This window comes from Strix uralensis, chromosome 28 (assembly GCF_047716275.1).
Source record: "Strix uralensis isolate ZFMK-TIS-50842 chromosome 28, bStrUra1, whole genome shotgun sequence".
NCBI classification, from domain to species: domain Eukaryota; kingdom Metazoa; phylum Chordata; class Aves; order Strigiformes; family Strigidae; genus Strix; species Strix uralensis.
The window spans coordinates 577,663-601,538 of NC_133999.1; the positions used below are offsets into that span (position 1 = coordinate 577,663).

Below are 23,876 nucleotides of genomic sequence, written 5' to 3' on the forward strand. Positions count from 1 at the left end.
GTTGCAGGAGTCCCCTTAGAGCTTCCTCCCCAGCCCGCCCGCAGTGCTGGGATGAGCTGCAGACCCGTGTGGCTCTCCTGCCCCGTCATCTGGACGCTCTTCACTCTAAGTCCAGGTCCCAGCCCTGCTTCTTCCTGTCTGATTTGGGGCACTTCAGTCTGTCCCAGCAGTTCCCACCTTGACCTGCCCGGCCTCTGCCTTTTCTGCAGGTCTCTCTAGCCATGTTCTCTGCAACTGATTGAAGAGCCGGCCCTGTGCTGGTGATGGGAGAGAACTGGGGCACTCCGAGTCTCACGCTTTTCCTTTTTTTCCCCAAGGCTGATGCTGCAACCAGTTTCTTGAGAGCTGCAAGATCCGGGAATCTGGACAAAGCCTTGGATCACCTCAGGAATGGGGTAGATATTAACACCTGTAACCAGGTAGGTGAAACCCACAGGGCTTCTGATACCATCTCTAGTTCACTGAAAACGTGCCCTGTAGTGGCTCCTGCAGGCACAGGGACAGCCACGGCACCCCTTTCTTACACGGCTCCCATAGGACGGAGGCAGGGAGGTTCCCCATGGGTGCTCACTTGCTCTGCTCTGCATAGCTGATTGGGAGCAGCTGCCCCGATCCCACAGTTCCGTCTGCCGTGGAGCAGAGTGTAAGTTGGCTGGTAACGAGTTGCCTGGCAGAGGCATTTTAAAAGCTTTGTGGGAGAGGCTGCGTGTCCTGACCCCACGCCCCTCCTGTGCCTCATGTGCCTGGCTCCCGATGAAGCATCAGGGAGTGGGAAAGAGGAGGTGCTGCGTTAGGTGGAGCGTAATGGCAACTCTGCTGGGTGGGGGTGATTTCCTGGGGGTGATCTGCCCTGCAAAGACACTGTGCAGTCTCCAGGCACGTGTCTGCAGAGCTCCGGCATGCCCAGCTGAGAGGGGGGGTGCACGCCACCCTGGCAGAGCTTGGAGCCATGACTGCCAGCACGGAGGGGGATCCCTAGGGTGCAGAGTCGAGTGTCCTGGCAGACCCCATCCTCCTCTGACATGCACCACCCCCTGCCAGGCTCCAGGCAACCTGCAGCCCCTTGTCCCTGCCTGTGCCGGGCAGCTGGCACAGGAGCTCCTAAGCAGAATTGAGCTCAGGGGAGAGGCCATGAAGGGCAGTCGGCGGCATGGTCCCTTTCCAGGGAGACTTCCATAGCTGAGCCGGTTGGAAACAGGTTCTGTGCTGTGGAGGAAAACAGCTGACCAGAAGGCAGATCTGGACCAGTTGTCTTTGGGGCAGGGAGGGCAGCAGTAGCTATAAAGATCTGGGAAGCCTGGCAGTATTGCCTGGAGGATGGCAAAGGGCATTAACAGGTAAGCAGAGAGGGAGATCTGAGGCTCCTTTAGGGTGACAAGCAACTGGGACAGCTGGAAGAGGCTCAGCTGCTTATCAGAGGGCAGAGCAGATAGCTGTGAAGAGTGTAGCACAGTGGCTGGGACATCGCAGGAATCACTCTTGGGGATATTCCCCTTGCCTGCAATGCTCAGGCTTTCAGATTCCCAGAAGCTGCAGCCTAACCCAAGCAGGGAATGTCTGCAAAATGCCAGTCTTGGTGGCTTGGGAGGGGCTGGGCAGGTGGAGCCCCTCCTAGCCCAGAGCAGAGACAGGTCTGCCCCAGGAGAGGAGAGCTGCAGGCACAGAGGAACTGTTTGCACATAATCGACGGAACATTTTGTATCTGTGTAGCTGCCAAATGCAAGTAGCTCAGCCTGAATTGGGGTAGGTGCTGTAGGAAGAGACTCAGGCAGGGGGCTTGGGCTGAACAGGGGGAACAGACAGACTGCACTGTCGGCTGCTTTCCAGAGCATTAGTGATGCTGGGGAGGCTGACTCAGCAGGTAGCATAAATGTGTATTCACCTGGTTCAGTATCAAGTCCCCAAACCACGCGTAGTTCAGACCTGTGCACTGCAGTGGCCAGTGCAGTTACTGCAGACAGGTTCCCCCTGCAAATGTCACCGTCTCCTTTTCTTTTCTGACTGATGGTACCGTGCAGGGATGCTGGGCTTCTGCAGGCCCCCAGGGCACTGCAGCTTGCATTCACCTCTCTGGGACACTAGATGAGGTTTGGGGAAAGCTCAGGAGATGCTAATTTTGTTCATTACTGTATTATCTATTATTAGTTGATAATCAGCATTCAGATACTCTCAAAGACTTCTATCCTGTGGCTGTGTGGGGACATAGGGGATTTAGATCAGAGGGCTCTTGCAGGGAGAAAGAGGTAGAAAATTTTCAGTTTCAGACTCATTTGAAGATGAGCTTTTCTGCTGGATCCCGTTGGTGGGTTAGAGGCTCTGACCCCATAACGATTTTGGAGATGTACAGGGTTTGAAAAGAGGAGAGGCCATGTGACATGCTCTTAGCACTGGGCTGCAGGACTTGGCTTGCACTCAGTACTGAGCAGATCGTGTGCTTGCACCCAGCAGGATCTTCCAAGTTGGTGTGCTTCATTTCAGTATTTGGGCCAGTCGTTAAACCCAACTACTGCTCCCTTAGTCTCTCTTGGGGGAGCAGAAGCCCCTGTAATTGAGCCACAGCAGCAGGGCCAGTAGCTGGAAGCAGTCTCACTGCTCCTGCTTCCAAGCGCTTAGCTACAAGTGAGCAGAGACAAATAGGTGTTTAATGCACCCACTGCTCCCTTGCAGACCTCTGGGAAAGCAAGTCACAAGGAGCAGGGAGATCCTGATGCTGACGTCTGTGCTGCTCTCCTCTCCAGGAAGAACTGGGGATGCTGCCATGTGTGGCACATTCATGTATGCCCTCTGTGCAGAGGCTGGAGTGGAACCTGGCAGGGAAAATCATCTTACTTTGCCTGTTCACAAGCAGCTCAGAATTCCTCCTGCCAGTTTCTGGGGTGTCTGGAGGGGCGAGAGTAGGTGGGGGCTGTGTTTGGTCACGCTGGCCCATGCCTTGGGGTGGGAGACTCCACAAGCAGAGTGCACCATGGATGTTCACTCATTTTCTATGACAAGCCTAAAAGCAGAGGGAGGATTTCTATGTCCGCTGCTCCTGTACCACTCTAGTGTAGAGGAATGGTTCTGGAGAGGGCTCTGCAAAGAGTTGAAACAGGGACACCCAGCCACAAGGTAAAGATGATGGCTTTGAACTTCTTCCTACCCCAGAGAGATGGTCAGTCATCAGCTGTCTCCACTGACTGGCTGCGAGTCCTGTTTCTAGTCAGATTTCTGGTGCTGGTGAGGGGATTTAATGCCTTGACGGGGAGCACATGGCTACAACAGTATGAGGCACTTCTTTCAGTGACGTCTTTGCACTGGTTCCTGCCATCTCCCTGAGGTTAGATGGCATTTTTGGGTTTTCTTCTGAGGAATATCAGACCTGTGGGAAAGGTCCAACCTCACATGTCCTGTATAGAATAAAGAGGGATATATGTGGTCAGACCTATCCCACAGGCCCTGTATTCTTACTCAAGTGCAGAGACCTTGACATGCCATCTGATCTTCATCCCGCCGATTTCATCCCCTTCATTGCTGCCATCTGCATCAGCGTCTTCATCATCCGCCTCACTCGTGTTTCGAATTCCTGCGTGCTCCCATGTCATCCATGAGGAGCTGGAGGCCTGAGGATGAGCGTGCCTTGCTGCCAGGACCCTCACCAGCCCGGAACAGCGCTGCGCTAGCACATGGGTGCCAGGAGATAGTCTCTGGGGTGGCCAGTCACAGTCTGTCGGGCAGTCCAGGGCAGGGCCCTGCTTTGGTACAGGCTAAGTGCGAAGTCCCACCTTTTGTGTTTTTCTGTAGGGCTGCGTTTGTCGCATTGACAGCCAGCGACTGGGATTTCTGGGAAGTGTTTGCGGTGCTTAGTGAGGAGAATACAGCACCTTTCAAATTAAGCACATCCTGTGGCGGTTTTGGGTCGGATGAGCTGTCAAGCCAAAGCAAATGTGCAAAACAGCCTGTATTGTTCCTGGAGCAGAAATATCGATGGGCCGCTGGGAAACAATCTTCTGCAAACATTGTGCTTATTGCTGTAAGGGCAGAGAATAATGATTGCTCACAGGTTTTCAGCATTCAAAAGGTTATTTATGAATCCCTTGCGTAAAAGGGCATATGTGCTGAGGAGAGCAACGGAGCATCTGTGGTCTTGCATTCCAGGCATTTGTTGCATGAGTGTAACCAAGAAAAATCTTGTGTGTCTGTGGCCATGTATCCAACTTGTGAGCTCATGAAGGTAAGGGTGTCAGTGACCATCTGTATGGGGTTGTGGAGGTGTGTCTTAGCCAAAGAAGCTGGGCTTGACCAAGGCGATGGGCTCAGCGCAGCCAGGCCTGGTTGGGAAGCGTTTGCTTTCAGTGGCTCTGTTCTGTGGGTGTTGCAGCATTCCCACTTTATTTTCCCTTGGAAGCAGGCCTTTTGTGCTTGAGGCTCTAGGGGACTTTGGAGTTGATATGCTGAGGAAGCCTGTGAATTTTTAGGTGTTTTTTCTTTGTGCTGTAATCAGAGTTGAGCAAAAGAATCTGTGACTCTCGACTATGAGCCTGGATAGCTGGTGCTTTGAGTGAGAGAGGGTGGAAAGCCTTTTTCCAGTGTGATAACACTCCTGAAGCTGTTCAGAGTTTAACTGGAGTGTTGAGGGCTGGAACCAGAGCCTCCCTGGGCATTTTCTGCTCCCCAACCTATATTCAGGTGGGGATGAAGCAATTCTGTGAAGTGACCTTCCTGTACTCTACAGGAGCCGAAACAGATGGTTGGGAGGTGGAGTACTTGGGCAGGACTGTGTGCTCCCAAGGAGCTGGCATCTCTCTGCCATGTGACAGCATTGCGTAGGGGTGAGTAAACATAGTGCATCCACCTGGGAGAAGTGAGGGACGACGGAAGTTTGCCTTATGGGGAAAAAGTGACATCTGAAATTGCTGGTATTTAACCTCTTTGCCAGCAAATACCCCAGCCCTTTTGTTCATGTCTGGGAAGTGGAATAGGGTGTCAGAAATAATGGAACAGAAGCTCTATTAGCAACCTCTAGGATGCTGACTGGCCTGACACCTCCATCTGACAGCCCAGGGATGCTAAAAGGGCACTGGCCAGCCCTGTGCTCCTAGTGCTCAGATTCCATCTGTAGGAAAAAGGCGAGCTAAACTGGGGCACTTGCAGAGATGTTCCTGAGAAGTCACTTCAGTTGTTTGGGAGCTTCCTGGAACTGGTAGAGCTTAGCAGTGGCACAGTCAACACTTTCTCTGCACCCTTTTCTGCAGCTGAACTCTGAGGGAGCGAAGCTGACCCTCTGCTGAGCATGGGCTGCAGGATGGGACTGTTGGTGGGCAGTCTGCAAAGCCAGGAAGAAGCCAGCTGCTGGACTGGAAGCTCCTGAACTGTTGTGAAATTTGGCTGCTGCTTGATAAAATCATTGACCCAGGCTGAGCTTCTCACTGCACCTCTGTCTGTGTAAATGTTAAAGTTTAAGGTTTGTATGTGCATTTACACAGCAGCTATGGTGCATCCTCACCCTGGGCCGTACACAAAGCTCAGCTCCGTGCTTTAGGTTTGAAAAGCCTGACTGTGGACTGGCGATTGGGGGGGGGGGGCACCCCAAGGACAGTCACTTGAGCAAAGACAGGAGTTGACACTGGGGGTGTGTCATGAGCAGGAAGGACTGAAACTGCCTGTGGAGCCAAACGCACGCACACGGAGCTGTGGTGCCACCCATCCGTAGGAAATCGTCTACGGGGGCTGCACGTTTTGCTCATGGAGAAACCTCCAGCACTGGTCAGCACCTCAGCGTCCAGCTGTGTGCAGTTGCCCTGGCAGCATGGAGCTAACCGTGGCTGTCGTGCTGGATGCCAGTGCAGGGCTCAAGGGCACAGCAACGGCTCCTGCTCCCACCAGCCTGGACTTTCTTCAGCGTGGGCCAAGTGCCCACAGTCGTGTCTTCACAGAGCAGGGGGTTCCCCGGAGAGCCCCAGCCCCAGCAGGTGACTAATGCCCCTCTCCCACCTTTGCTCCCTCCAGAATGGGCTGAACGCCTTGCACCTGGCCTCCAAGGAGGGCCACGTGAAAATGGTGGTGGAGCTGCTGCACAAGGAGATCATTTTGGAGACAACAACCAAGGTGAGGACAAGGGAGTCTGGTCACATTAGTCACAACTCCGCACCCTGCTGTTGCTGCCAGACACAGCAGCAGTAGCTGAGCAATGAATCATGCTGTTTGCTTTCAGCCCCTGGAAAGGCTGTGCTGGTGGCAGTGCTGCTGGGCTGGGGCCTGGAGAGCTGTGGTGCTCCATAAATAACATATCATCCTCCTCTTGCATCACCACGGCGGGGTGTGGTTCTTGCTCGGTGACAAGCAAGACAACGGTGCAAGCAAGCGGGGCTGACAAATGAGCAGCCTCCAGCACCATCTGAAGGGCTGTGAGAGCAGGAGGGGGCCTGGCTTGCCACCTCCCCAGTGCTCTGGCAGGGCTGGGGTGCGGAGCGGAGTCTGGCATTCTGCCACACCACCCAAAGGCACAAGTCGGAAGAGCCTGTGTCTGCATTTTCCAGGCTGTTTATCATCCCTTAGCTCTGCTGGGATGCCTTGGCTACCAGGGCACACACTGCAGTTTTGCCTGAAGACTGCCAGCTCAGCTCCCCCATCCTCCCTCCCCTCCTCATCTCTCAGTGCTGGAAATACACAGAGCCTGACAATGCTTTTGCTGCCAGTAACTTCATGGAGAAGATGAAATCACTCTCTTTGCTGGCCAGCAAATATGAAGGGCAGCTGCCTGGTCTGTAGCAGGGATGAGGCATGGAGCAAGGGCTGCATGGCCCCACAGGCTTCCGCTGGCCAGCTGCTCTGTTTGCACGTGTGTTAGCACATGTCAGGCCCATCTTTCCCTGCCATCCTGGGCTGCTCCAGCCCCTGAGTGCTGCCCTGTGGTGTCTTTCAGAAGGGAAACACAGCCCTGCACATTGCTGCCCTGGCTGGACAACTGGACGTGGTCCGGGAACTGGTGAACTATGGGGCCAACGTCAATGCGCAGTCACAGGTAGAGTGACCTGGGCTGGGGTGGGAAGAGCACCCGGCATGCATGGTGGTGGTGTCCTCATGGTGGGAACTGGGCCCAGCATGGACATTTCAGCAGCCCTTGACAGTTTCTCTCCAGTCCTGTTCAGGGGCAAGGACTGCTCTGCCAGACTTCTGAAAGAAGATGAGTGTGTGAGTGGTGGGGGAGGGAGTCTTGAGGGATGGGGGAGACCAGCATGGTGTCTCTGCTGAGGGAGTCCGTGGCAGCACTCACAAGCATGCTGAACTCAGCTAGGAGGACTCGTGGCCAATGCCTCCCTGGTACAGCAGTGAGGTGTCCAGCAACCTCTGCAGCTCTGCACACTGTGCCTTCTTCATTCTCTCTTTCTTGGGCCTGGTGGGGCTGCAAGCTCTTCAGCTTTTGCCTGATGGGAGAAACGTCCCTGAAGCAAGGGAGAGTAGTGCCTCCTGGGTTGACTTGTTGTGAAGCATCCTCTGGTTCCTTCCGGATGTGGGGAGCCTTGGGCTCCAGCTCTCTATTACTCCACTGTTGCCAATTTCTTCCTTTTTCCCACCCACACTGTGTGTGCTTTAGCCCCAGTTCGATGAGCTGGGGATGTGGGTGTTGATGGGGTGTGGGTCTGCAAGGAGCTTGAGAAACTTGAGGAGGAGTTGTGTTGATGTGCATGGCCCTGTGTTTGCAGAAAGGCTTCACGCCCCTCTACATGGCAGCGCAGGAAAACCACCTGGAAGTTGTTAAGTTCTTGCTGGAAAATGGAGCCAACCAGAATGTAGCCACAGAGGTGAGATCCCTGGGGAGGACCCTAGGGCCCTACTTGTTGGGGCTGCTGTTGGATGTGCCATGTGCTGCCATGGCTCCTCAGCTCTCCCCCTCTCACCTGCCTCTCCTTGGCAGGATGGCTTTACGCCACTAGCTGTGGCTCTGCAGCAAGGGCATGAGAACGTGGTTGCTCACCTTATCAACTATGGGACAAAGGGTAAAGTCCGCCTGCCCGCCCTGCACATTGCAGCCCGCAACGACGACACTCGCACAGCTGCTGTCCTGCTGCAGAATGACCCCAATGCTGATGTCCTCTCCAAGGTGTGTGGCTTTCCCATCCTGTCTCTGGGAGCTTTCCCACATCCCCAGGGAGAACAGCAGCTTGGTATGCTGTATTTATTCATCCTTTCAGCAGGGAGCATGTGTCTGGCTGGGCTGATCCCTCCTTCTTTCCCCTAGACTGGATTTACCCCCTTGCACATTGCAGCCCACTACGAGAATCTCAGTGTGGCCCAATTACTGCTGAACCGTGGAGCCAGTGTCAACTTCACACCCCAGGTGAGTGCAAAGTAGGAGGGCCGCTGGGACTGGTACTGCTCCAGCACCAGGGGAGGATGCTGTGCATCCTTTCCATGTAGGTACAGCGGCAGCTGCTGGGTGCGCTGGTGAGGTGGGACAATGCAGAAGGTAGCACACTGATGCATGGTAGGGGACCTGCCATCAGTAACCAGTGTGGGCCTTTTCTACTGTCTCCCCTCTGTTGGATGCAGCCATGCACCCCTGGAAGCTCTTGGGACCTTGTGTCCAGGCTGAGGGAAAGCTGGTGCTGACGCTGCAGGGCAGAGCTTATAGCCCCTGCAGTTGGCGTGCCTCTTCCAGTCCCATGGGTGCAGCCAGACCCATGAGCTGGCACTTTCCTGTGAGCTCTGCGCAGCTTCTGTCCGCAGCCTGAGCTGCAGGCAGGAGCAGGTGCTCACCCTCTCTCCAGCCTTATCAAACAAGCTGTTCCCCCCACCGTCTCTGGGCAGGGATTTAGCTCTCCACTGCCCTCTGTCCGTGTTCGCTCCCTGCCTCCTTTGCAGCCCTGGGGGGAAAAGAGAAGGGGTTGCTTCCTCTAACAGACTGCCGTTCCTTCTGTCAGAATGGGATCACTCCCCTGCACATAGCCTCCCGCCGGGGCAACATCATCATGGTACGACTGCTGCTGGACCGCGGGGCCCATATAGAGACAAGGACCAAGGTGAGAATTCTGAATCACCAGCAAGTACGTGGGCCGTCTCCCTCCCCGAGCTCCTTGTGTGTTGTGCATGCCATGATGCACATACCCTGTGAACATCTTGCTGGGTCTGTGAGGGAAGGTCCCTGGTGCACTAAGGGGATGGCCCGGGGTTTTTGCTGGGGCATGCAGAGGTGAGAGGAGGCTGCATGGCTACAGTGGGTGTGCCCTGGGAGCTGAGGGCAGGCTCAGTTTTGCCTTATTTTGCAAACAAGTCCAAAGTCCCTCTTACTCTCCTGGTGAGGGCAGCCCTGCCCTTCCTTGCCCACACTGAGCCCTTGAAACCTTCTCTCTCCCCAGGATGAGCTGACCCCTCTCCACTGTGCAGCTCGTAATGGACATGTGCGAATTGCGGAGATCCTGCTGGACCATGGGGCTCCCATTCAAGCCAAAACCAAGGTACCCACAGGTCACTGTGGGCTTGTGCTTGGTGCCAGGTGCCAGGGCAGCACGGGGGGGGGTAACAAGCTGTGCACAGTTGCTGCATGTCACCCGTGGCTGGGCTGGTGCTGAGTTTTTGGCCTGCCAAGGGGTAAGGAGCTTCCTGACCTCCTCCTTGGCCCTAGCTGGAGCCCTTTGCCTGAGGGCTGCGTGCTTCAAAGGGACCAGCCCTGAGAAGGGGTTGGCCTGGGGACAGCCTGCCCCGTGGCAGCAGTGCTGCAGGCCCTGCCCTCTGCTCAGCGTTGCTCCCCTGTAAGTCTTGGTGAGGGATGTCGGGGCTCCCCCCTGGGGAACACATCGTCTCTTCTGCCCCAGAGCTGTGGCCAGGGGAGCGAGGCAGGGGCTGGGTGGGATGCCCGATCCCCACCCTAGCCCAGCCCTGATGCCCCGCTCCGCGGTCGCAGAACGGCTTGTCGCCGATCCACATGGCAGCGCAGGGCGACCACCTGGACTGCGTGCGCCTGCTCCTGCAGTACAGCGCCGAGATCGACGACATCACCTTGGACCACCTAACGCCGCTGCACGTGGCCGCACACTGCGGGCACCACCGCGTGGCCAAGCTGCTGGTGGAGAAGGGGGCCAAGCCCAACTCCCGGGCCCTGGTGAGTGAGGAGGGGCAGGCAGGTCTGGGGCGGAGGAGAGGGAGACTGTTCTCAGAAATGACTGTCTATCTCTCCGTCTGCAGAATGGCTTCACGCCACTCCATATTGCTTGCAAGAAGAACCACATCCGGGTGATGGAGCTGTTGCTGAAGACGGGTGCCTCCATCGATGCCGTCACGGAGGTAGGTGGGCTGCAGCACAGCCCTGGCTCTCCTGCTGCTGCCTGTGCAGATGGTCCTGGTGCCTCTTCTGGTCCCCAGGCACCTTTTTCATTGTGGCTTAGAGCTCTTTGCAGCTCAGGACCCATTGAGCCTGGCAGCATCTCCCCACAGCTTACTCTCTGCAGGGCAAGGGGACTGGAGGGCCGGCAGCAGCTCTCCGTGATCCCGTCAGCTCACCTGCCAGGCTGTCAGGGCCAGGCTGGTCACCCGGAGTTTGCCTCTGTGCTGGAGTGTGCCCTGGGGAGGGGGAGGAGGGGGCAGGAAGACGTGTTGGCAAGGCCATCAACCCCATCTTGGATCCTGGCCCCTTTCTCTTTGCAGTCTGGCCTGACCCCCCTGCATGTGGCTGCCTTCATGGGGCACTTGCCCATCGTCAAGACCCTGCTACAGCGTGGAGCCTCTCCTAATGTGTCCAATGTGGTGAGTCCCACCCTGACTGGGGCTGTGGGGACTCAGCGTGGCGGGGTCCATCAGGAGGTGGGGGTTGCCCAAGTCCTGCTCTCTCTGCTCTCCTGAGCAATCCCTGGTGCCCCTCACTTTGTGCTGGCAGGAGGAACTGGTAGGGGCCAGCAGAGGCTGTGGGCACTGCTCTCCTGTGCTCAGACCGGAGGAATGGTGGCAGGAAGGCATATCCCCTCCTATGGCCTTGACACTTTATCCTGTCCTTGGTGCAGAAAGTGGAGACGCCCCTACACATGGCAGCCAGAGCTGGGCACACAGATGTGGCAAAGTACCTGCTACAGAACAAAGCCAAAGCCAATGCCAAGGCCAAGGTGGGTACAGAGAACCTGTGTGATAGTCCAGCTCTGGGAACAGCTGGTGCTGGTTTCTTTGCTCTTGCCTGCGCAGAAACCAGCCTGCCAGGAGCTGTGCAACAGCAGGAGCAGAGCTGGGGCCCCTTTGGCATGACAAGCAAGGGACTGGTCTAGATCTGCCAAAACAGCTTCTCTGCCTCCCTTGCAGGATGACCAGACTCCTCTGCACTGTGCTGCACGCATTGGCCACACCAGCATGGTCCAGCTCCTGCTGGAGAGCAACGCCAACCCCAACCTAGCTACGACAGCGGGGCACACGCCCCTGCACATCGCCTCTAGAGAGGGGCATGTGGACACGGCCCTGGCCCTGCTGCAGAAGGGAGCCTCCCAGACCTGCATGACCAAGGTGGGCCGCTGTGGCCACTGAAGGTGTGACCCAGCCGGGCCAAGGCCGGGCAGGCTGGTGGCACGGTGTCCCTGTCACAGGGGCGGCTGCCTCCTGTGCTGCAGCAGGCACCAGTGCTCTCCTCCTCACCCCTGTGCACCCTGTGATGGGCTGCCTTTCTCCTCAGAAAGGATTTACCCCTCTCCACGTTGCAGCCAAGTACGGGAAGGTGGATGTGGCAGAGCTGCTGCTGGCGCGTGACGCTCACCCCAATGCAGCAGGGAAGGTGTGTGCTGCTCCTGTGGCAGTGGGAGGAGTGTTTGGTACGGGGGAAGGCTCAGTCTCACCTGTCTGTGCCCTCTCCCCCTCCCCAGAATGGCCTGACCCCGCTGCATGTGGCCGTGCACCACAACAACCTGGAGATCGTCAAGCTGCTGCTTCCCAAGGGGAGCTCCCCGCACAGCTCAGCCTGGGTAAGGCTGGTCCGGGTGTCCCTGGGGGTGTGGGGATGCGCCGTGTGTCCAGTGCCTGCCAGCCTGGGGCCAGCATTGCCTCTCGACCCTGGCGCTCAGGGAGCGGACAAGGGACCGATCACCACTAGCCACTCTCCATGCCTGCTGCCGACGCCTGCCCGTCCCTTGCAGCAGACAGTGGGGCAGGCAGGGCTGCTGGGCGCTCGTCCTCTGCCAGCAGACAGGCTATGCCGGGGATAGTCCCTGCTGGCAGCTGGTGGCTGTTGCTTGGGGACATGTTTCCATGGCAAGCCCTGCAGAGCAGCGCAGTGGTCTGGCAGTTTGGGAAACCACAAACGAGTGTTTGCATGCAGCTATGAAGCAGTGAGTCAGAAAACCCACGAGCTCGTGAGAGTCGCCCCTCTCTGCCTGAGTGTGGGGAACATCTCCCCAAAGAGCAGACCGGCAGCCTCAGTTCCCACATTGTTTGCAGACGCTGCATCCTCAGAACAGACAAGTGGTTGCTGGTGCCGGCCCTCGCCATCTGGCACTCCCCTCGCCCCCTGCGCAGGCTGCCGCAGACTTGCTGGGCAGCATTGGGAGCAGCCGGTACCAGCACCGATCCCCCCTCGCTGGTCTGCGTCACTGGCAGCCTGCGTGTCACCCCGGGCAGAGGGGGTCTGCCAGCTGCTTTGCTCCTGCGGTGTGGCAGCACAGGCAGCGCTCAAGGCCCCGCAGTCCCTGCCTGAATACTAATCCTACATATTGCGCGTTTTGCTCCACACCTCAGTCAGACACGTTCTAGGAGGTGTTTGTCTGCCCTGGCCTCTCGCAGCTCCAGGGTGGCTGAGTACTGCTGTAGGAATCAATGTGTGGAAAACTCCACGACAGTCGATACCAGTCGGACCTGGAGCAGGTGGTCTTTGAAACCCCTGTGCTGACTTGGCTGGAAGAGTGGGATATGGCATCAGCATTGGGGCTGGTTGCTGTCAGGGAGATGGTTGGGTGTGAGCCTGCTTGCCTGAGCTCCAGAAGCAGCTGGGAAGGGCAGGCCTGGCCTGGAGAGGCAAGGTAGCACCTTCTGTCCCTGCTGCTCTTCTGGGCAGGGCCTGAGCGCTGCAATGGACCTCTCTCTCTGCAGAACGGGTACACCCCCCTGCACATTGCTGCCAAGCAGAACCAGATGGAGGTGGCCAGCAGCTTGCTGCAGTATGGGGCCTCTGCAAATGCGGAGTCTGTGCAGGGAGTCACCCCCCTACACCTGGCTTCCCAGGAGGGGCATGCGGACATGGTGGCGCTGCTTTTCTCCAAACAAGCCAACGGTGACCTGGGCAACAAGGTAAGTTGTCCTGGCATGTCCTGCCAGGCTGGCGGTGAACAGCCCAGCAGGGAGTAGCAGACGGGGTGGTAGTCCAGGCCCCGGGGCCTCCCTGCATTCGGACAGCAGCACGCTGGCCAACAGCACCGTCTTGGTCAGTTTTGCCAGGTTGGAGACCTGACTTAGAGTCTCTGCTGGTAGAGCTGCAGTGATGGCATTGCCACCGTGCTGAGACCTCCTCTGTTTGCAGAGTGGCCTGACTCCTCTCCATCTTGTGGCGCAAGAGGGGCACGTGCTGGTTGCTGATGTTCTGGTGAAACACGGAGTCACAGTGGACGCAACAACCAGGGTAAAGTAGTGCATTGACCATGGCTGTGGTGCAAAACACATGGGGGAACTACCTCTAGGCCTGCTCCAGGAGGGGCATTACTTTTCTTTTGTGCAAAAATCTTTCCTCTCACAGGCATCCTTACCATCTTGTCTGTGTCTTGGGGACTCTTCCTCCTCTTCTCCTCACCTCCCTGGAGGGATAATTCTTGCCTGCTTCCACAGCTCACCCCTGTACCCCAGGGCACAACGTGGTGTGATCAGCAGTGTGCCCTCTGCCCTGGTCCTGGGCTCCTGGGCAGCACCTGCACACATGCTCCATCCTATATCCATGGGGGCTTGCCAGAAGGGCAGGAAGCACCACTGAGGGCAGGCTGAGACCTGATCTCATCTTTCAGATGGGCTATACCCCACTCCATGTGGCCAGCCACTATGGGAACATCAAGCTGGTGAAGTTTTTGCTGCAGCATGAGGCTGATGTCAATGCCAAGACTAAGGTACAGAGATGTCCTGTGTTCCAAGGACCCTTCTGCCCTGGGCAACAGGTTGTTGGGGGATGCATGCAGGTTGACAGGGAAGGCTTAGCCTCCCTCCGTGCTTCCACTTCTTCCCCCTCCTGTCTCCATGGCTGGAAGCTGTTGTAGTCTAGCTACAGCCCTGGGCAACTGCTGGGTTCTGCAGAGCTCTTTGCTTACCCCATAGAGGAGGGATCTGCCTTTGTGCTTCAGGCATGAAGCACGGTGTGAGGCCCGGGGGCATTTCTGGGGCAGCAGACTCCCAGAACTGACGCAGCACCCTCCATCTTCCCCTGCAGCTGGGCTACACCCCTCTGCACCAAGCAGCGCAGCAGGGCCACACGGACGTTGTGACGCTGCTGCTGAAGCACGGTGCCTCTCCCAACGAGATCAGCACGGTGAGTACAGCGCTCGCCCACGCCTCCTCGCCCCGTGGCAAGCTCGGGTGCCTGCCTGGGCTTCCCTGTGGCTGCTGTTGACCTGCTCCATCCTTACACAGAACGGCACCACTCCCCTGGCCATTGCAAAGCGGCTTGGCTACATTTCTGTCACAGATGTGCTCAAGATCGTCACAGAGGAAACCGACATCCCGGTAAGCCCTGGGGACTGGGACTAGCACCCTGTGGAGGAGGGCCAGGGCTAGGGGAATCCAGGCAAAGGTCCACTGGGCGCAGCTGGGCAGGGCTGGCAGCTGGGTGCCTAGCCCAGACATGAGGAGGGGGCTGCAGGTGGCTGCGCAGCAAAGGGCTGGCCTCCTCTGACTCTGCTCTGCTCCCGCAGTCAGTCAGTGACAAGCACCGCATGAGCTTCCCGGAGACTGTAGATGAGATTCTGGATGTGTCAGAGGATGAAGGTGAGGGGCTGGAGCTGGGTCACACCATCCCAGAGATCTGCTGGCTGGGCCGGTGTGGCAGGCAGCAGCCCTGGGGACGGGCACTGGTGTTCCTGTGGGCCAGGGTGGGGGAGCTGTGTGGCCCCACGGTGGTGGTGTGGAGAGGACCAAGGGAGCCCATCAGACCTCTGGGTGTGGCACCTCCTGGCTCAGGTGCTTCCCTGCACTATGCAGGAGGGATATGCCTGAACCTCTCCACTGTCCCGTGCCGCAGGGACAGTGTGCGGAGAGCCCTTGGGCAGGCAGAGCCCCACACCATGCCCTGCTCTGTGGGGTGGCACCAGCTCCCAGCCCAGCTGCAGCTGGTCTGCTCCTGCTCCCTCCCACCGAGACCTCACGTTTGCCTCTTCTTACTTTGCAGGCACTGCTCATGTCACAGTAATGGGTATGAAATGTGTCCCCCTGCCCCAGCTCAACGGCCCATTTCACCCCATGGCCACTAACCATCCGCACGCCACATCCATCTGCTGAGTCTTGCTGCTGAGCTGGTGCTATCCAGTGCAGGCCCTGCCATCCCGTCCTGCCCATCTGTGTCCGTGCTGCTTGCTGTGGTGTGACTGCATGAATGGGGCTGTCCCCTGCTGTGGGGGAGCCCTGGCTCCGTCTCGGCCCCAGGCCCTGTGCCCAGTAGCCAGAAGAGTCTGGTTCTATGACAAACTCCAGTGCCCCTCCACCACTACCCTGTGCCATCCTGGCGGGGGGCAGGGATGAACCCGTGTGCTCGAGGGTCTCTGTGCTGCTGCAGTCCCCTCCGCATCACTGGGAGCAGCCTCTCGCTGCTCTGGGAGGTGCTGGACTCCCTCCTGTAGGGCGTTGGTGAGAGCCGAACCCTGGTGAACTCCTCAGCAGATGTTAACTGGGCCAGCAGGCAGCGCTGGCTGGTCTCCTGCCTCCAAAGGGGGGGCTGCGCAGATGCACTCGGCAGTGTTAGGGCATCCTTCCCACGTTCCCAGCCCTGCCTGCACTCCTGTCCCCAGCATCCAACGGCAGGCTGTCCTCGGCAGGCTCTGCTCTGTGCTTGGTGCTGTGGGAAGGGGGCTGGCTAGCAGCCGAGGCTCCTGAGAGCTACCACAGCTCCTGTCCCACTGGCCCGCAGCACGGGCCTTGTCCCTGCCAGCAGACCCCGTCTGGCAGAGGGCAAAGCCACGCCATGGCTGGCTGCGACCCAGGGGACAAGTGTGTGTGGCCAGCAGTGGAGGCAGAGGTGGGCCCTGGCTCCAGCCCTGAGGAGGGATGGGGGCAAGGGCTGGATGTCTGTGCGCCCTTGTCCTTCTGCCTCTGTGCATGCTGAGCCAGCTCTTGGTTTCAGAGGAGGAACTGGTCGCACCAAAGCCCAGGATGCCCGATGCCAGGGACCAGGAGGGCAAGAGGGAGATGCTGGAGTTTGTGACCACAATGACACTGGAGCAAATGTAAGAGGCACTGGATGGTGGGAAGGGAGCGGTTACAGGGCATGGGGCCAGCCTGGTGCTGGTCTGGGATGCCAGCAGGGCAGGGATGGCTCTGGGCAAGGAATGGATCACTGAGCCCGCACCGGTAGCAGAGCAGACAAAGCTAGTCGGCGGTGTTTCTGCACCAGGACATGGGTCCACTGCTGAGTTTGCCTTTGTCCAGTGGCCTTGGGACTCCCTGGGGATGGCCAGGGGCTGAGGGACCCAGGCCTGTCACTTCAGTGGCTGGCACTGCCCTCTCCTGGCAGGGTGGAGTCTCCAGCTGTCCTGCAGGTCCCCTGCATCCCACCCGAGACTGTGGTGACCAGAGTGGAGGAGACTGAGCAGGTAGGACCCGTGGAGACAGAAGCTGAGCAAGTCAGCCTGCTGCATGCACCCTCGGTGTCCCCGCAGGAGGTGAGCGTGAGACACAGGCGTTCCTGGGGGGAGCCCCCCGTCACCACAGAGCCAAAACATGGGGTGGGTGGTGGGGACTGCCCAGGGAGGGGTGTGTGACTGTGGAGGAGTGGGCAGGCTCAGCACCCCCAAATAGGACCCTGTGCCCATAGGGGCTCTTCCCTGCCTTACACAGCCCTCCAAGGAGTTCGACGAGGACTCCCTGATCCCCAGCAGCCCTGCCACCGAGACCTCGGATAACATCAGCCCAGTGGCCAGCCCCGTGCACACAGGGTGAGTGCCCAGCCCGCCTGGCACATGCACGCTCTGCACCTGAGCCAGCTGCAAGGTGCCCACCTGCCTATGCCTCTGCTCCAGGTTCCTGGTGAGCTTCATGGTGGACGCCCGCGGCGGCTCCATGCGAGGCAGCCGGCACCATGGGCTGCGCGTGGTCATCCCGCCCCGCGCCTGCGCCGCGCCAACCCGCATCACCTGCCGCCTGGTGAAGCCCCAGAAGCTGCCCGCGCCCCCGCAGCTGGCTGACGGGGAGGCTCTGGCCAGCCGGATCATCGCCCTGGGGCCCGCCGGTGCCCAGTTCCTCAGGTGAGCACAGCTGGGAACAGAGTGGATGGGGCTGCCCATGCCGGGGCCGTCCCTCAGGGCTGGGGATGGATCCGGGCTCCTCTAGAGTCTCTGCCAGATGGGGCAAGAGCTCTGCCCGTCTCTGCTTCTGGGGGTCTGGCGCAGGAGAGATCCCACCTCCGGCCAGGTGCAGCATGTGTCTGGGGTGGGTCATTCCAGCATAGTGGAGCAGTGGCCATGCTGCAGTAGGAAAAGCCCTGAGCAGCGTGGTCCCGCTGGGCGCAGAGCCCCGTTTCCCAGAGAGAGGGGTGTGAACAGTCCTGCCTTCCTCCTCCAGCGGCCGTACAGCATGGGCAGGCGCTCTGCCCACGGCTGCCTTGCTGCCTGCGTGTCCCGGTGGTGGTGTGTGGGTGCAAGCACCCTCCCTCTCCTGTCTGCAGCCCCGTCGTTGTGGAGATCCCACACTTCGCCTCGTATGGGCGCAGAGACCGTGAGCTGGTGGTGCTGCGCAGCGAGAACGGCTCTGTCTGGAAGGAGCACTGCAACCGCTACGAGGAGAGCTACATGGACCAGCTGCTTAACGGCATGGATGAGGGTGAGCGTGCCAGGCTGGGCGGGGCTTGGCACCATGTGGGTCTCCTCAGGCCAGGCTGTGGCTGGCCCGGGCACTGGGGTGGAGCTGAGCACAGCGTAGTTGGTGCAGAGGGGGTGGTGGGTGACAGCCGTGGGCTTGGTGTGTGAGCACTGGTGGCCGTGCTGTCCTCGCAGAGCTGGAGAGCCTGGAAGAGCTGGAGAAGAAGAGGGTCCGCCGCATCATCACCAGTGACTTCCCTCTCTACTTCGTGGTCATGTCCCGGATTTGCCAGGACTGTGATCAGATCGGCCCCGAGGGAGGGCGTTTGCAGAGCACACTGGTGCCCATGGTACAGGCCACCTTCCCAGACAGCGCTGTCACCAAGGGAGTGAAGCTGGCCCTGCAGGTGAGTCCCGAGAGCCCAGCCTGGGGCCCAGCTGGGCTCCCGCCATCCGGGGTAGGCAGCAGGCCCAGGCTGTGCCCCAGCCCGGGGGAAGCTGGCCCTGATGCCCATGCTTGTGCTGCCCACAGGCGCAGCCCGTGCCCGACGAGCTGGTGACCAAGCTGCTGGGGAACCAGGCGACCTTCAGCCCCATCGTCACGGTGGAGCCGCGCCGGAGGAAGTTCCACCGCCCCATCGGCCTCCGCATCCCACTGCCGCCGTCCTGGAAGGACAATCCCCGGGACAGCGGTGAGGGTGACACCACCAGCCTGCGCCTTCTCTGCAGTGTGATCGGTGAGGCTGCCTGACCCTGTCACGCAGGCTAGCGTGCTCTCTGGTGGGGATGGGCTGGGGCACCTCAGTGGGATGCAGTTCCTGGGAGCTAAGGATGGGTCACGGCAGTGGAGAGAGCAAATACCTGGGGGATGCAGACTCCAGGCTTTTGGAAGGGCAGCGTGCTCACCTTTGCTTTCTGCTGCAGGAGGGACAGCCCAAGCCCAGTGGGAAGACATAACAGGCACCACAAAGCTGGTCTATGAAAACGAGTGTGCTAACTTTACCACCAACGTGTCTGCCAGGTGAGTCCTGGGCAAGCATGTGCTCATCTGGGGGCATCTGCTGCTCCTCGGGCCCTCCTGGGGTGCAGCCTGTGCCAGGAGGAGCCTCTTGCCCCTGTGCTCCTTGTGGTGCTGCCCCATTCCCACACGCAGGGCTGTTGCCTCCATCCTCGAGACTGGAGCACGAGCGCTGCCTTGGCACGTGTCAGGAGACGTTCACATCAACCGGGTGTGCCGAGGGAAGGGGCCATTCTTTGTGCTTGGGTGGGTCCCCCTCAGGGATGGGGCTGCTCCTGTACCCGGAGCTCTTGGGGCACTCTCTGCAGTATGGTTTCCTGTCGGGGAGGGGCAGATCTCCTGGTGCCACTGGGAACCTGCCCGGCAGCGCCCTGACCCAGCCCTCCCGCAGGTTCTGGCTGGCTGACTGCCCGCGCACAGCCGAGGCCGTGCACTTTGCTACAATGCTGTACAAGGAGCTGACAGCCATGCCCTACATGGCCAAATTCGTGGTGTTTGCCAAGATGAATGATGCACGGGAAGGCCGACTGCGCTGCTACTGCATGACTGATGACAAGGTTGACAAGACTTTAGAGCAGCATGAGAACTTCACTGAGGTGGCCCGCAGCAGGGACATTGAGGTTTGTCCCCAGCAGCGTGCGTGGGGGGCAGCAGGGAGAGGTCTGCCCAAGCAAGGGGAGAGTGATGCCAGTGGACTGATGCCAGGGAGGAGAGTTGGGGTTACCTGCCCTGTCCAGGGACAGGAGAAGCACAGGGTCTGAGCCTGTTTTCTGCTCCCTGCCAGGTAGTAGAGGGGATGCCTTTGCACGTTGAGCTCTCAGGGAACCTGGTGCCTGTCAAGAAGGCCACTCAGCCCCGCACCTTCCTCTTCCAGTCCTTCCGGGAGAATCGTCTTGTCATCCCCATCAAGGTAATGGCAGGGTGCAGGGCTGGGCTGCAGCTGGGGCCCCTGCACTGCCCTGTGCCAGGCCACCTAACAGGGCTCTTGGTGCTCAGGTTCGGGACAGCAGCCGGGAAGCCAGTGGCTCCCTGTCTTTCTTGCGCAAGGCCATGAAATATGAGGACCTCCAGCATGTGCTCTGCCACCTGAACATCAGCATACCGCCCTGCACCAAGGTCAGTGCTGGGTCTCTGGCACCTCTGGGAGGGGGCAGTGGAGGCCCATCCTTTCCCTGGGTGCAGGAGACAGACCTCGCCGTCAGCTTTTCTTCCTCAGCTGCTCCACCTGGCCATGCCATGCCACTCTGGGGCTGCGGGAGAAGCCGTGGTGCCAGGGCAGAGCTGCTGCCCTTTTCAGGCTGGTGACCCCTTGGTTTGCCCCCACTCTCACAGGGGAGCGGCAGTGAGGAGCGGAGGAGGACGCTGACGCCGTTGTCTCTGCGGGAGCGGTACAGCATCCTAAGCGAGACCAGTTTCGGTACGCAGCCTGCTGGGACTGTTCAGGCCCACTTGCCACCTGCACTTGAGCTGCCCAAGCCTGGTGGAAAGGCTGGGCTAACCCTGTCGCATTTGTGCACGTGGCAGCTTCTGTTTTTTCCCTGAGGGTTTCCTTGGCACTGCCTGCAGGGCAGTGCTGTGCCTATGGGCTGCAAGACCCCCATAGCCAGCACCCCTTTGCCCTCCCCTCCCCGGTGCAGGGCCCTGCGCCGCTGAGGCTGTGACTCCTCTCCTCCTCCAGGCTCTCTGAGCAGCACGGACAAGGCAGACCAGAAGATGGTTGACATAGCAGAACAGCTGGGCCTCAGCTGGGCTGGTGAGTCCACACCTGACAGCTCTGAGGGTGCACAACACCCCTTGGAAAGCTGACCCTTAGGAAGGCTGGAAACACGCTGCGGGGTGGAGGGAATGTGCTTTGCAGTGTCAGGAGCTGGGCCCCGGTGCAGTCGGTGTGCACGCAGTCTGCGCTAGCTCCTCTGGCAGGCTGGCCTGGGCTCCAGCACTTCTGCTGGACTGTGAGTGTACCATGGCACTGAAATGAACCTTCTTGCAGCTGTGCATGCATCACAGACACCAGGCGAGGGTTTTGTTCCGAGTTGCACATGTTGCTGCTGTTTGTGGAGGCCCAGCACTGTTGTTGCAGCCACACACCCAACAGCAGTACCTGCGCTTCTCCTTAGCATGAGACACTGCTTCAAGCTCTGCCCCGTCCTAGCCCCTGCTCTTGCACGTTCTGCCGTCTTCAGCTGTATGTGATGGGGAGGAGACTCTGTGCTGGGTCTGGCTGAGCTCTTCACAAGCTTTTTGGCTTGGGAGCTGGTGGTGGGTGCCGGAGGGTGTGATGCTGAGATGTAGTGTCTCCCCCAGAGCTGGCACGTGAGCTGCAGTTTGGGGTGGATGACATCAACAGGATACGTGTGGAGAACCCCAACTCCCTGCTGGAGCAGAGCATAGCCTTACTCAACCTCTGGGTCAGCCGTGAGGGCAAGAGTGTCAGGAGTGAGTATCTGCAGTGCTGTTACAGGCATGGAGGTGGCAGGGCTGGCTGTGCAGAGCAGCTCAGGGGTTGCTGGCTGGCTTTACGCTGCTGGTTCACGTACGCCTGCCCGTCTGGAGGGTGTCTGGGGCAGGGCTGCGTTCCCCCAACGACCAGTTTGCTGACACCGGCTTTCCCCTGCAGTCGAGAGTCTGTACACGGCACTGAGGAACATCGACCGCAGCGAGATTGTCAACACGCTGGAGGGCTCCAGCCGGCAGAGCCGCAGCCTGAAGGGCAGCTGGCGCTACACGGACAGAGACTACTCCCTCTCGCCGTCCCAGATGAATGGTGAGTCCCAGCTTCTGGCAGAGCCCGCGGGAGGGCCCCGGGGGTGGGCTCTGTGCAGGCAGATCGGGGCCAGTACCTCGCCTGACCGGGGTGCGCCAGCGTCCCACTGGGAGCTCAGTGGGCATGAGGCGTTGCCGACAGATGCAGGCTCTTCACTGGGGCTTCTGCTGCAGGACACTTGGCCCTGCCATGCTGCCTTCTCAGAAGCTCTCCAGGTGGGGCGGACACGTTCCTTATCCCGACGTGCCAGTGAGAGCTGCCTGCCTGGCGAGCTGAGCAGTGTCCAGGGAGCTTGCGGGGTGCTGGCTGTGGCGGTGTGCCCAGGCTGGGCCCCAGGCGGAACATGCCTGGATGTGGGGACGCAGCCGGTGCCAGCTGCAGTGCGTGCCATCAAGGAGCAGGGATGGGGCTTTGCACTGCTGCAGCCCTGCGCTGTGGAACTGGCTCATCGCTCTCTGCCTCTCTGTCTCTCCCCTTGTTCTGCTCTCTCAAACATGCTGCCTAGCACCATCAGGTGCGGGCATCCCGTGGGTCAAGTCTTGTCACCTCTCTCCTCTGAGCTCATCCTGGCCTGTCCTTCTCTCATCTTCCTCCACTGCCTGTCTCCACTGTCTCCGCCTCAGCTGAGCCCTTCGGGAGCCACGTCCTGCTCCAGCAACTGCACGTCATCAGGGACTGCCCCTCTCACGGCTGTTGTGCTTGCAGGCAGCCACCCCGGGTCTTCTCCTCCTGCACTGCCCCACGCTCCTTCCCTCACTGGCCCTGTGCTGCTTGCCCCTGCCCAGGCACCGACACAGGGGAGGGGTGGTCCCAGTGTGGGGGGTCCCAGCTGTCCCCTGTGCCTTGGCTGTGGCTAGCAATCCCTGGCTGCCTGGGGAGCAGAACAGGTTCTCTGATGATCTCCGGGGGCAGAAAGGGGCAAGTAGCTCAGGGCTGGAAAAGGCTGAGCAAAGCCGCCGGCTTGGCTGTGTGCGTGTGCCTGGGCTGTGCACGTGGCCCTGGGTGATGATGAGGACGTGACCGCTGCTTGTAGCCTGGGAGACACCAGCAGGGTTGTAGGGCTCCAGCTGCATCCTGCAGGGCCCCGGGGTTGCATGACATGTACCAGGGCCATCCTTCCCTGCTCACGGTGGTACTGCCAGCCTGCTCCGCTGTGCTGTGGAGAGGGGTTGACTCTGGGAGTCGGTGCCTGCCAGACTTGGCCACCTGAACTCCGGGCTGACTGTCAGCCAGCTGATGCTGGGCAGGGCCTGTGGGCAGGGACCCGGGGGCTGGTGGAGCAGGGTAGCAGAGAGCCCTGTGTCCTGCAGCGTGGATGGGGCATCGTGTGGACCCCAGGCCAATGCTCCCTGCAGGGAGCAGGCAGCCCCAGGGCCTGCGCAGACCAGCCCCAGGACTCGAAGGGAGGCATGGCAGCACTCGTAGGGACCGTGCAAAGGAGGCAGCTGCTGTGTGCGCAGCCCTGCTCAGCGCAGCCGCTGGGGTCTGTGGCACAACCACCGCTGTCCCTGGGGCAGGCACCCTCCCGGAGGCTGTTTCCCTTCTCGCCCCACTGTGCTTGCGCGTGCGTGAGACGGCTGCTGGAGATGTTGCCTCTGTCTGCCCATATAGGTTACGCTTCGCTGCAGGACGAGCTGCTGTCCCCCGCCTCCCTGCATTACACGCTGCCATCCCCGCTGCGTGCCGACCAGTACTGGAATGAGGTGGCCATCATGGATGCTATCCCCATGGCTGCCACCGAGCAGGATGCCCTGATGGAGATGTCCGACATGCAGGTGTGGTCCTCGGGGCTCACCCCCTCGCTGGTGACTGCTGAGGACTCCTCTCTGGAGTGCAGCAAGGCTGAGGACTCGGATGCCACAAGCGAAGGCCGGTTCCCGGGGCAGCTTCTAGCAGACACACATGGCCCAGACCACTTGGGCTCTATGGACCTGGTTGAGGATGACACAGTGGACTCAGATGCCATGAATGGCCTGATTGACCTTCTAGAGCAGGAGGAGGGGCAGAGGCCAGAGGGGAAGATGCCAGCCTGTGATCGCCAGCCAGAGACCGGGGAGCAGGACCCGGAGACTGAGGCTTCTTTTGTTTCAGTTCAGCAGAAAGTGCAAGCCAGGATCACGACATCACCTACTGTTAGCCATGTCGTGGACAAGAGCGCAGACAGGTACTG

The 23,876-nt window shown here is 59.6% G+C and overlaps 1 protein-coding gene across 9 annotated transcripts in view; it reads left to right on the forward strand.

Annotated features, from left to right (window-relative positions):
* The window catches only part of ANK1 (ankyrin 1), a 68,240-nt gene that overhangs the window by 37,188 nt on the left and 7,176 nt on the right, over positions 1-23,876 (forward strand). For 6 of the 9 annotated variants that reach the window (XM_074852422.1, XM_074852424.1, XM_074852431.1 and 3 more), the window contains 38 exons: positions 318-419; positions 5,986-6,084; positions 6,902-7,000; positions 7,683-7,781; positions 7,895-8,080; positions 8,219-8,317; positions 8,901-8,999; positions 9,336-9,434; positions 9,881-10,078; positions 10,162-10,260; positions 10,621-10,719; positions 10,974-11,072; positions 11,263-11,460; positions 11,627-11,725; positions 11,814-11,912; positions 13,033-13,230; positions 13,460-13,558; positions 13,935-14,033; positions 14,351-14,449; positions 14,551-14,643; positions 14,832-14,904; positions 15,305-15,328; positions 16,253-16,355; positions 16,643-16,790; positions 16,966-17,063; positions 17,148-17,372; positions 17,792-17,946; positions 18,120-18,331; positions 18,457-18,661; positions 18,849-18,945; positions 19,334-19,562; positions 19,727-19,852; positions 19,939-20,058; positions 20,275-20,359; positions 20,621-20,695; positions 21,247-21,378; positions 21,560-21,706; positions 23,318-23,870. In XM_074852422.1, coding sequence (XP_074708523.1) covers positions 318-419; positions 5,986-6,084; positions 6,902-7,000; positions 7,683-7,781; positions 7,895-8,080; positions 8,219-8,317; positions 8,901-8,999; positions 9,336-9,434; positions 9,881-10,078; positions 10,162-10,260; positions 10,621-10,719; positions 10,974-11,072; positions 11,263-11,460; positions 11,627-11,725; positions 11,814-11,912; positions 13,033-13,230; positions 13,460-13,558; positions 13,935-14,033; positions 14,351-14,449; positions 14,551-14,643; positions 14,832-14,904; positions 15,305-15,328; positions 16,253-16,355; positions 16,643-16,790; positions 16,966-17,063; positions 17,148-17,372; positions 17,792-17,946; positions 18,120-18,331; positions 18,457-18,661; positions 18,849-18,945; positions 19,334-19,562; positions 19,727-19,852; positions 19,939-20,058; positions 20,275-20,359; positions 20,621-20,695; positions 21,247-21,378; positions 21,560-21,706; positions 23,318-23,870 — 5,168 coding nt within the window. Of the gene's footprint in view, positions 1-317; positions 420-5,410; positions 5,441-5,985; positions 6,085-6,901; positions 7,001-7,682; positions 7,782-7,894; positions 8,081-8,218; positions 8,318-8,900; positions 9,000-9,335; positions 9,435-9,880; positions 10,079-10,161; positions 10,261-10,620; positions 10,720-10,973; positions 11,073-11,262; positions 11,461-11,626; positions 11,726-11,813; positions 11,913-13,032; positions 13,231-13,459; positions 13,559-13,934; positions 14,034-14,350; positions 14,450-14,550; positions 14,644-14,831; positions 14,905-15,304; positions 15,329-16,252; positions 16,356-16,642; positions 16,791-16,965; positions 17,064-17,147; positions 17,373-17,791; positions 17,947-18,119; positions 18,332-18,456; positions 18,662-18,848; positions 18,946-19,333; positions 19,563-19,726; positions 19,853-19,938; positions 20,059-20,274; positions 20,360-20,620; positions 20,696-21,246; positions 21,379-21,559; positions 21,707-23,317; positions 23,871-23,876 lie in introns of those variants that run through there. The other 3 variants (XM_074852430.1, XM_074852429.1, XM_074852423.1) reach the window with 3 other exon arrangements.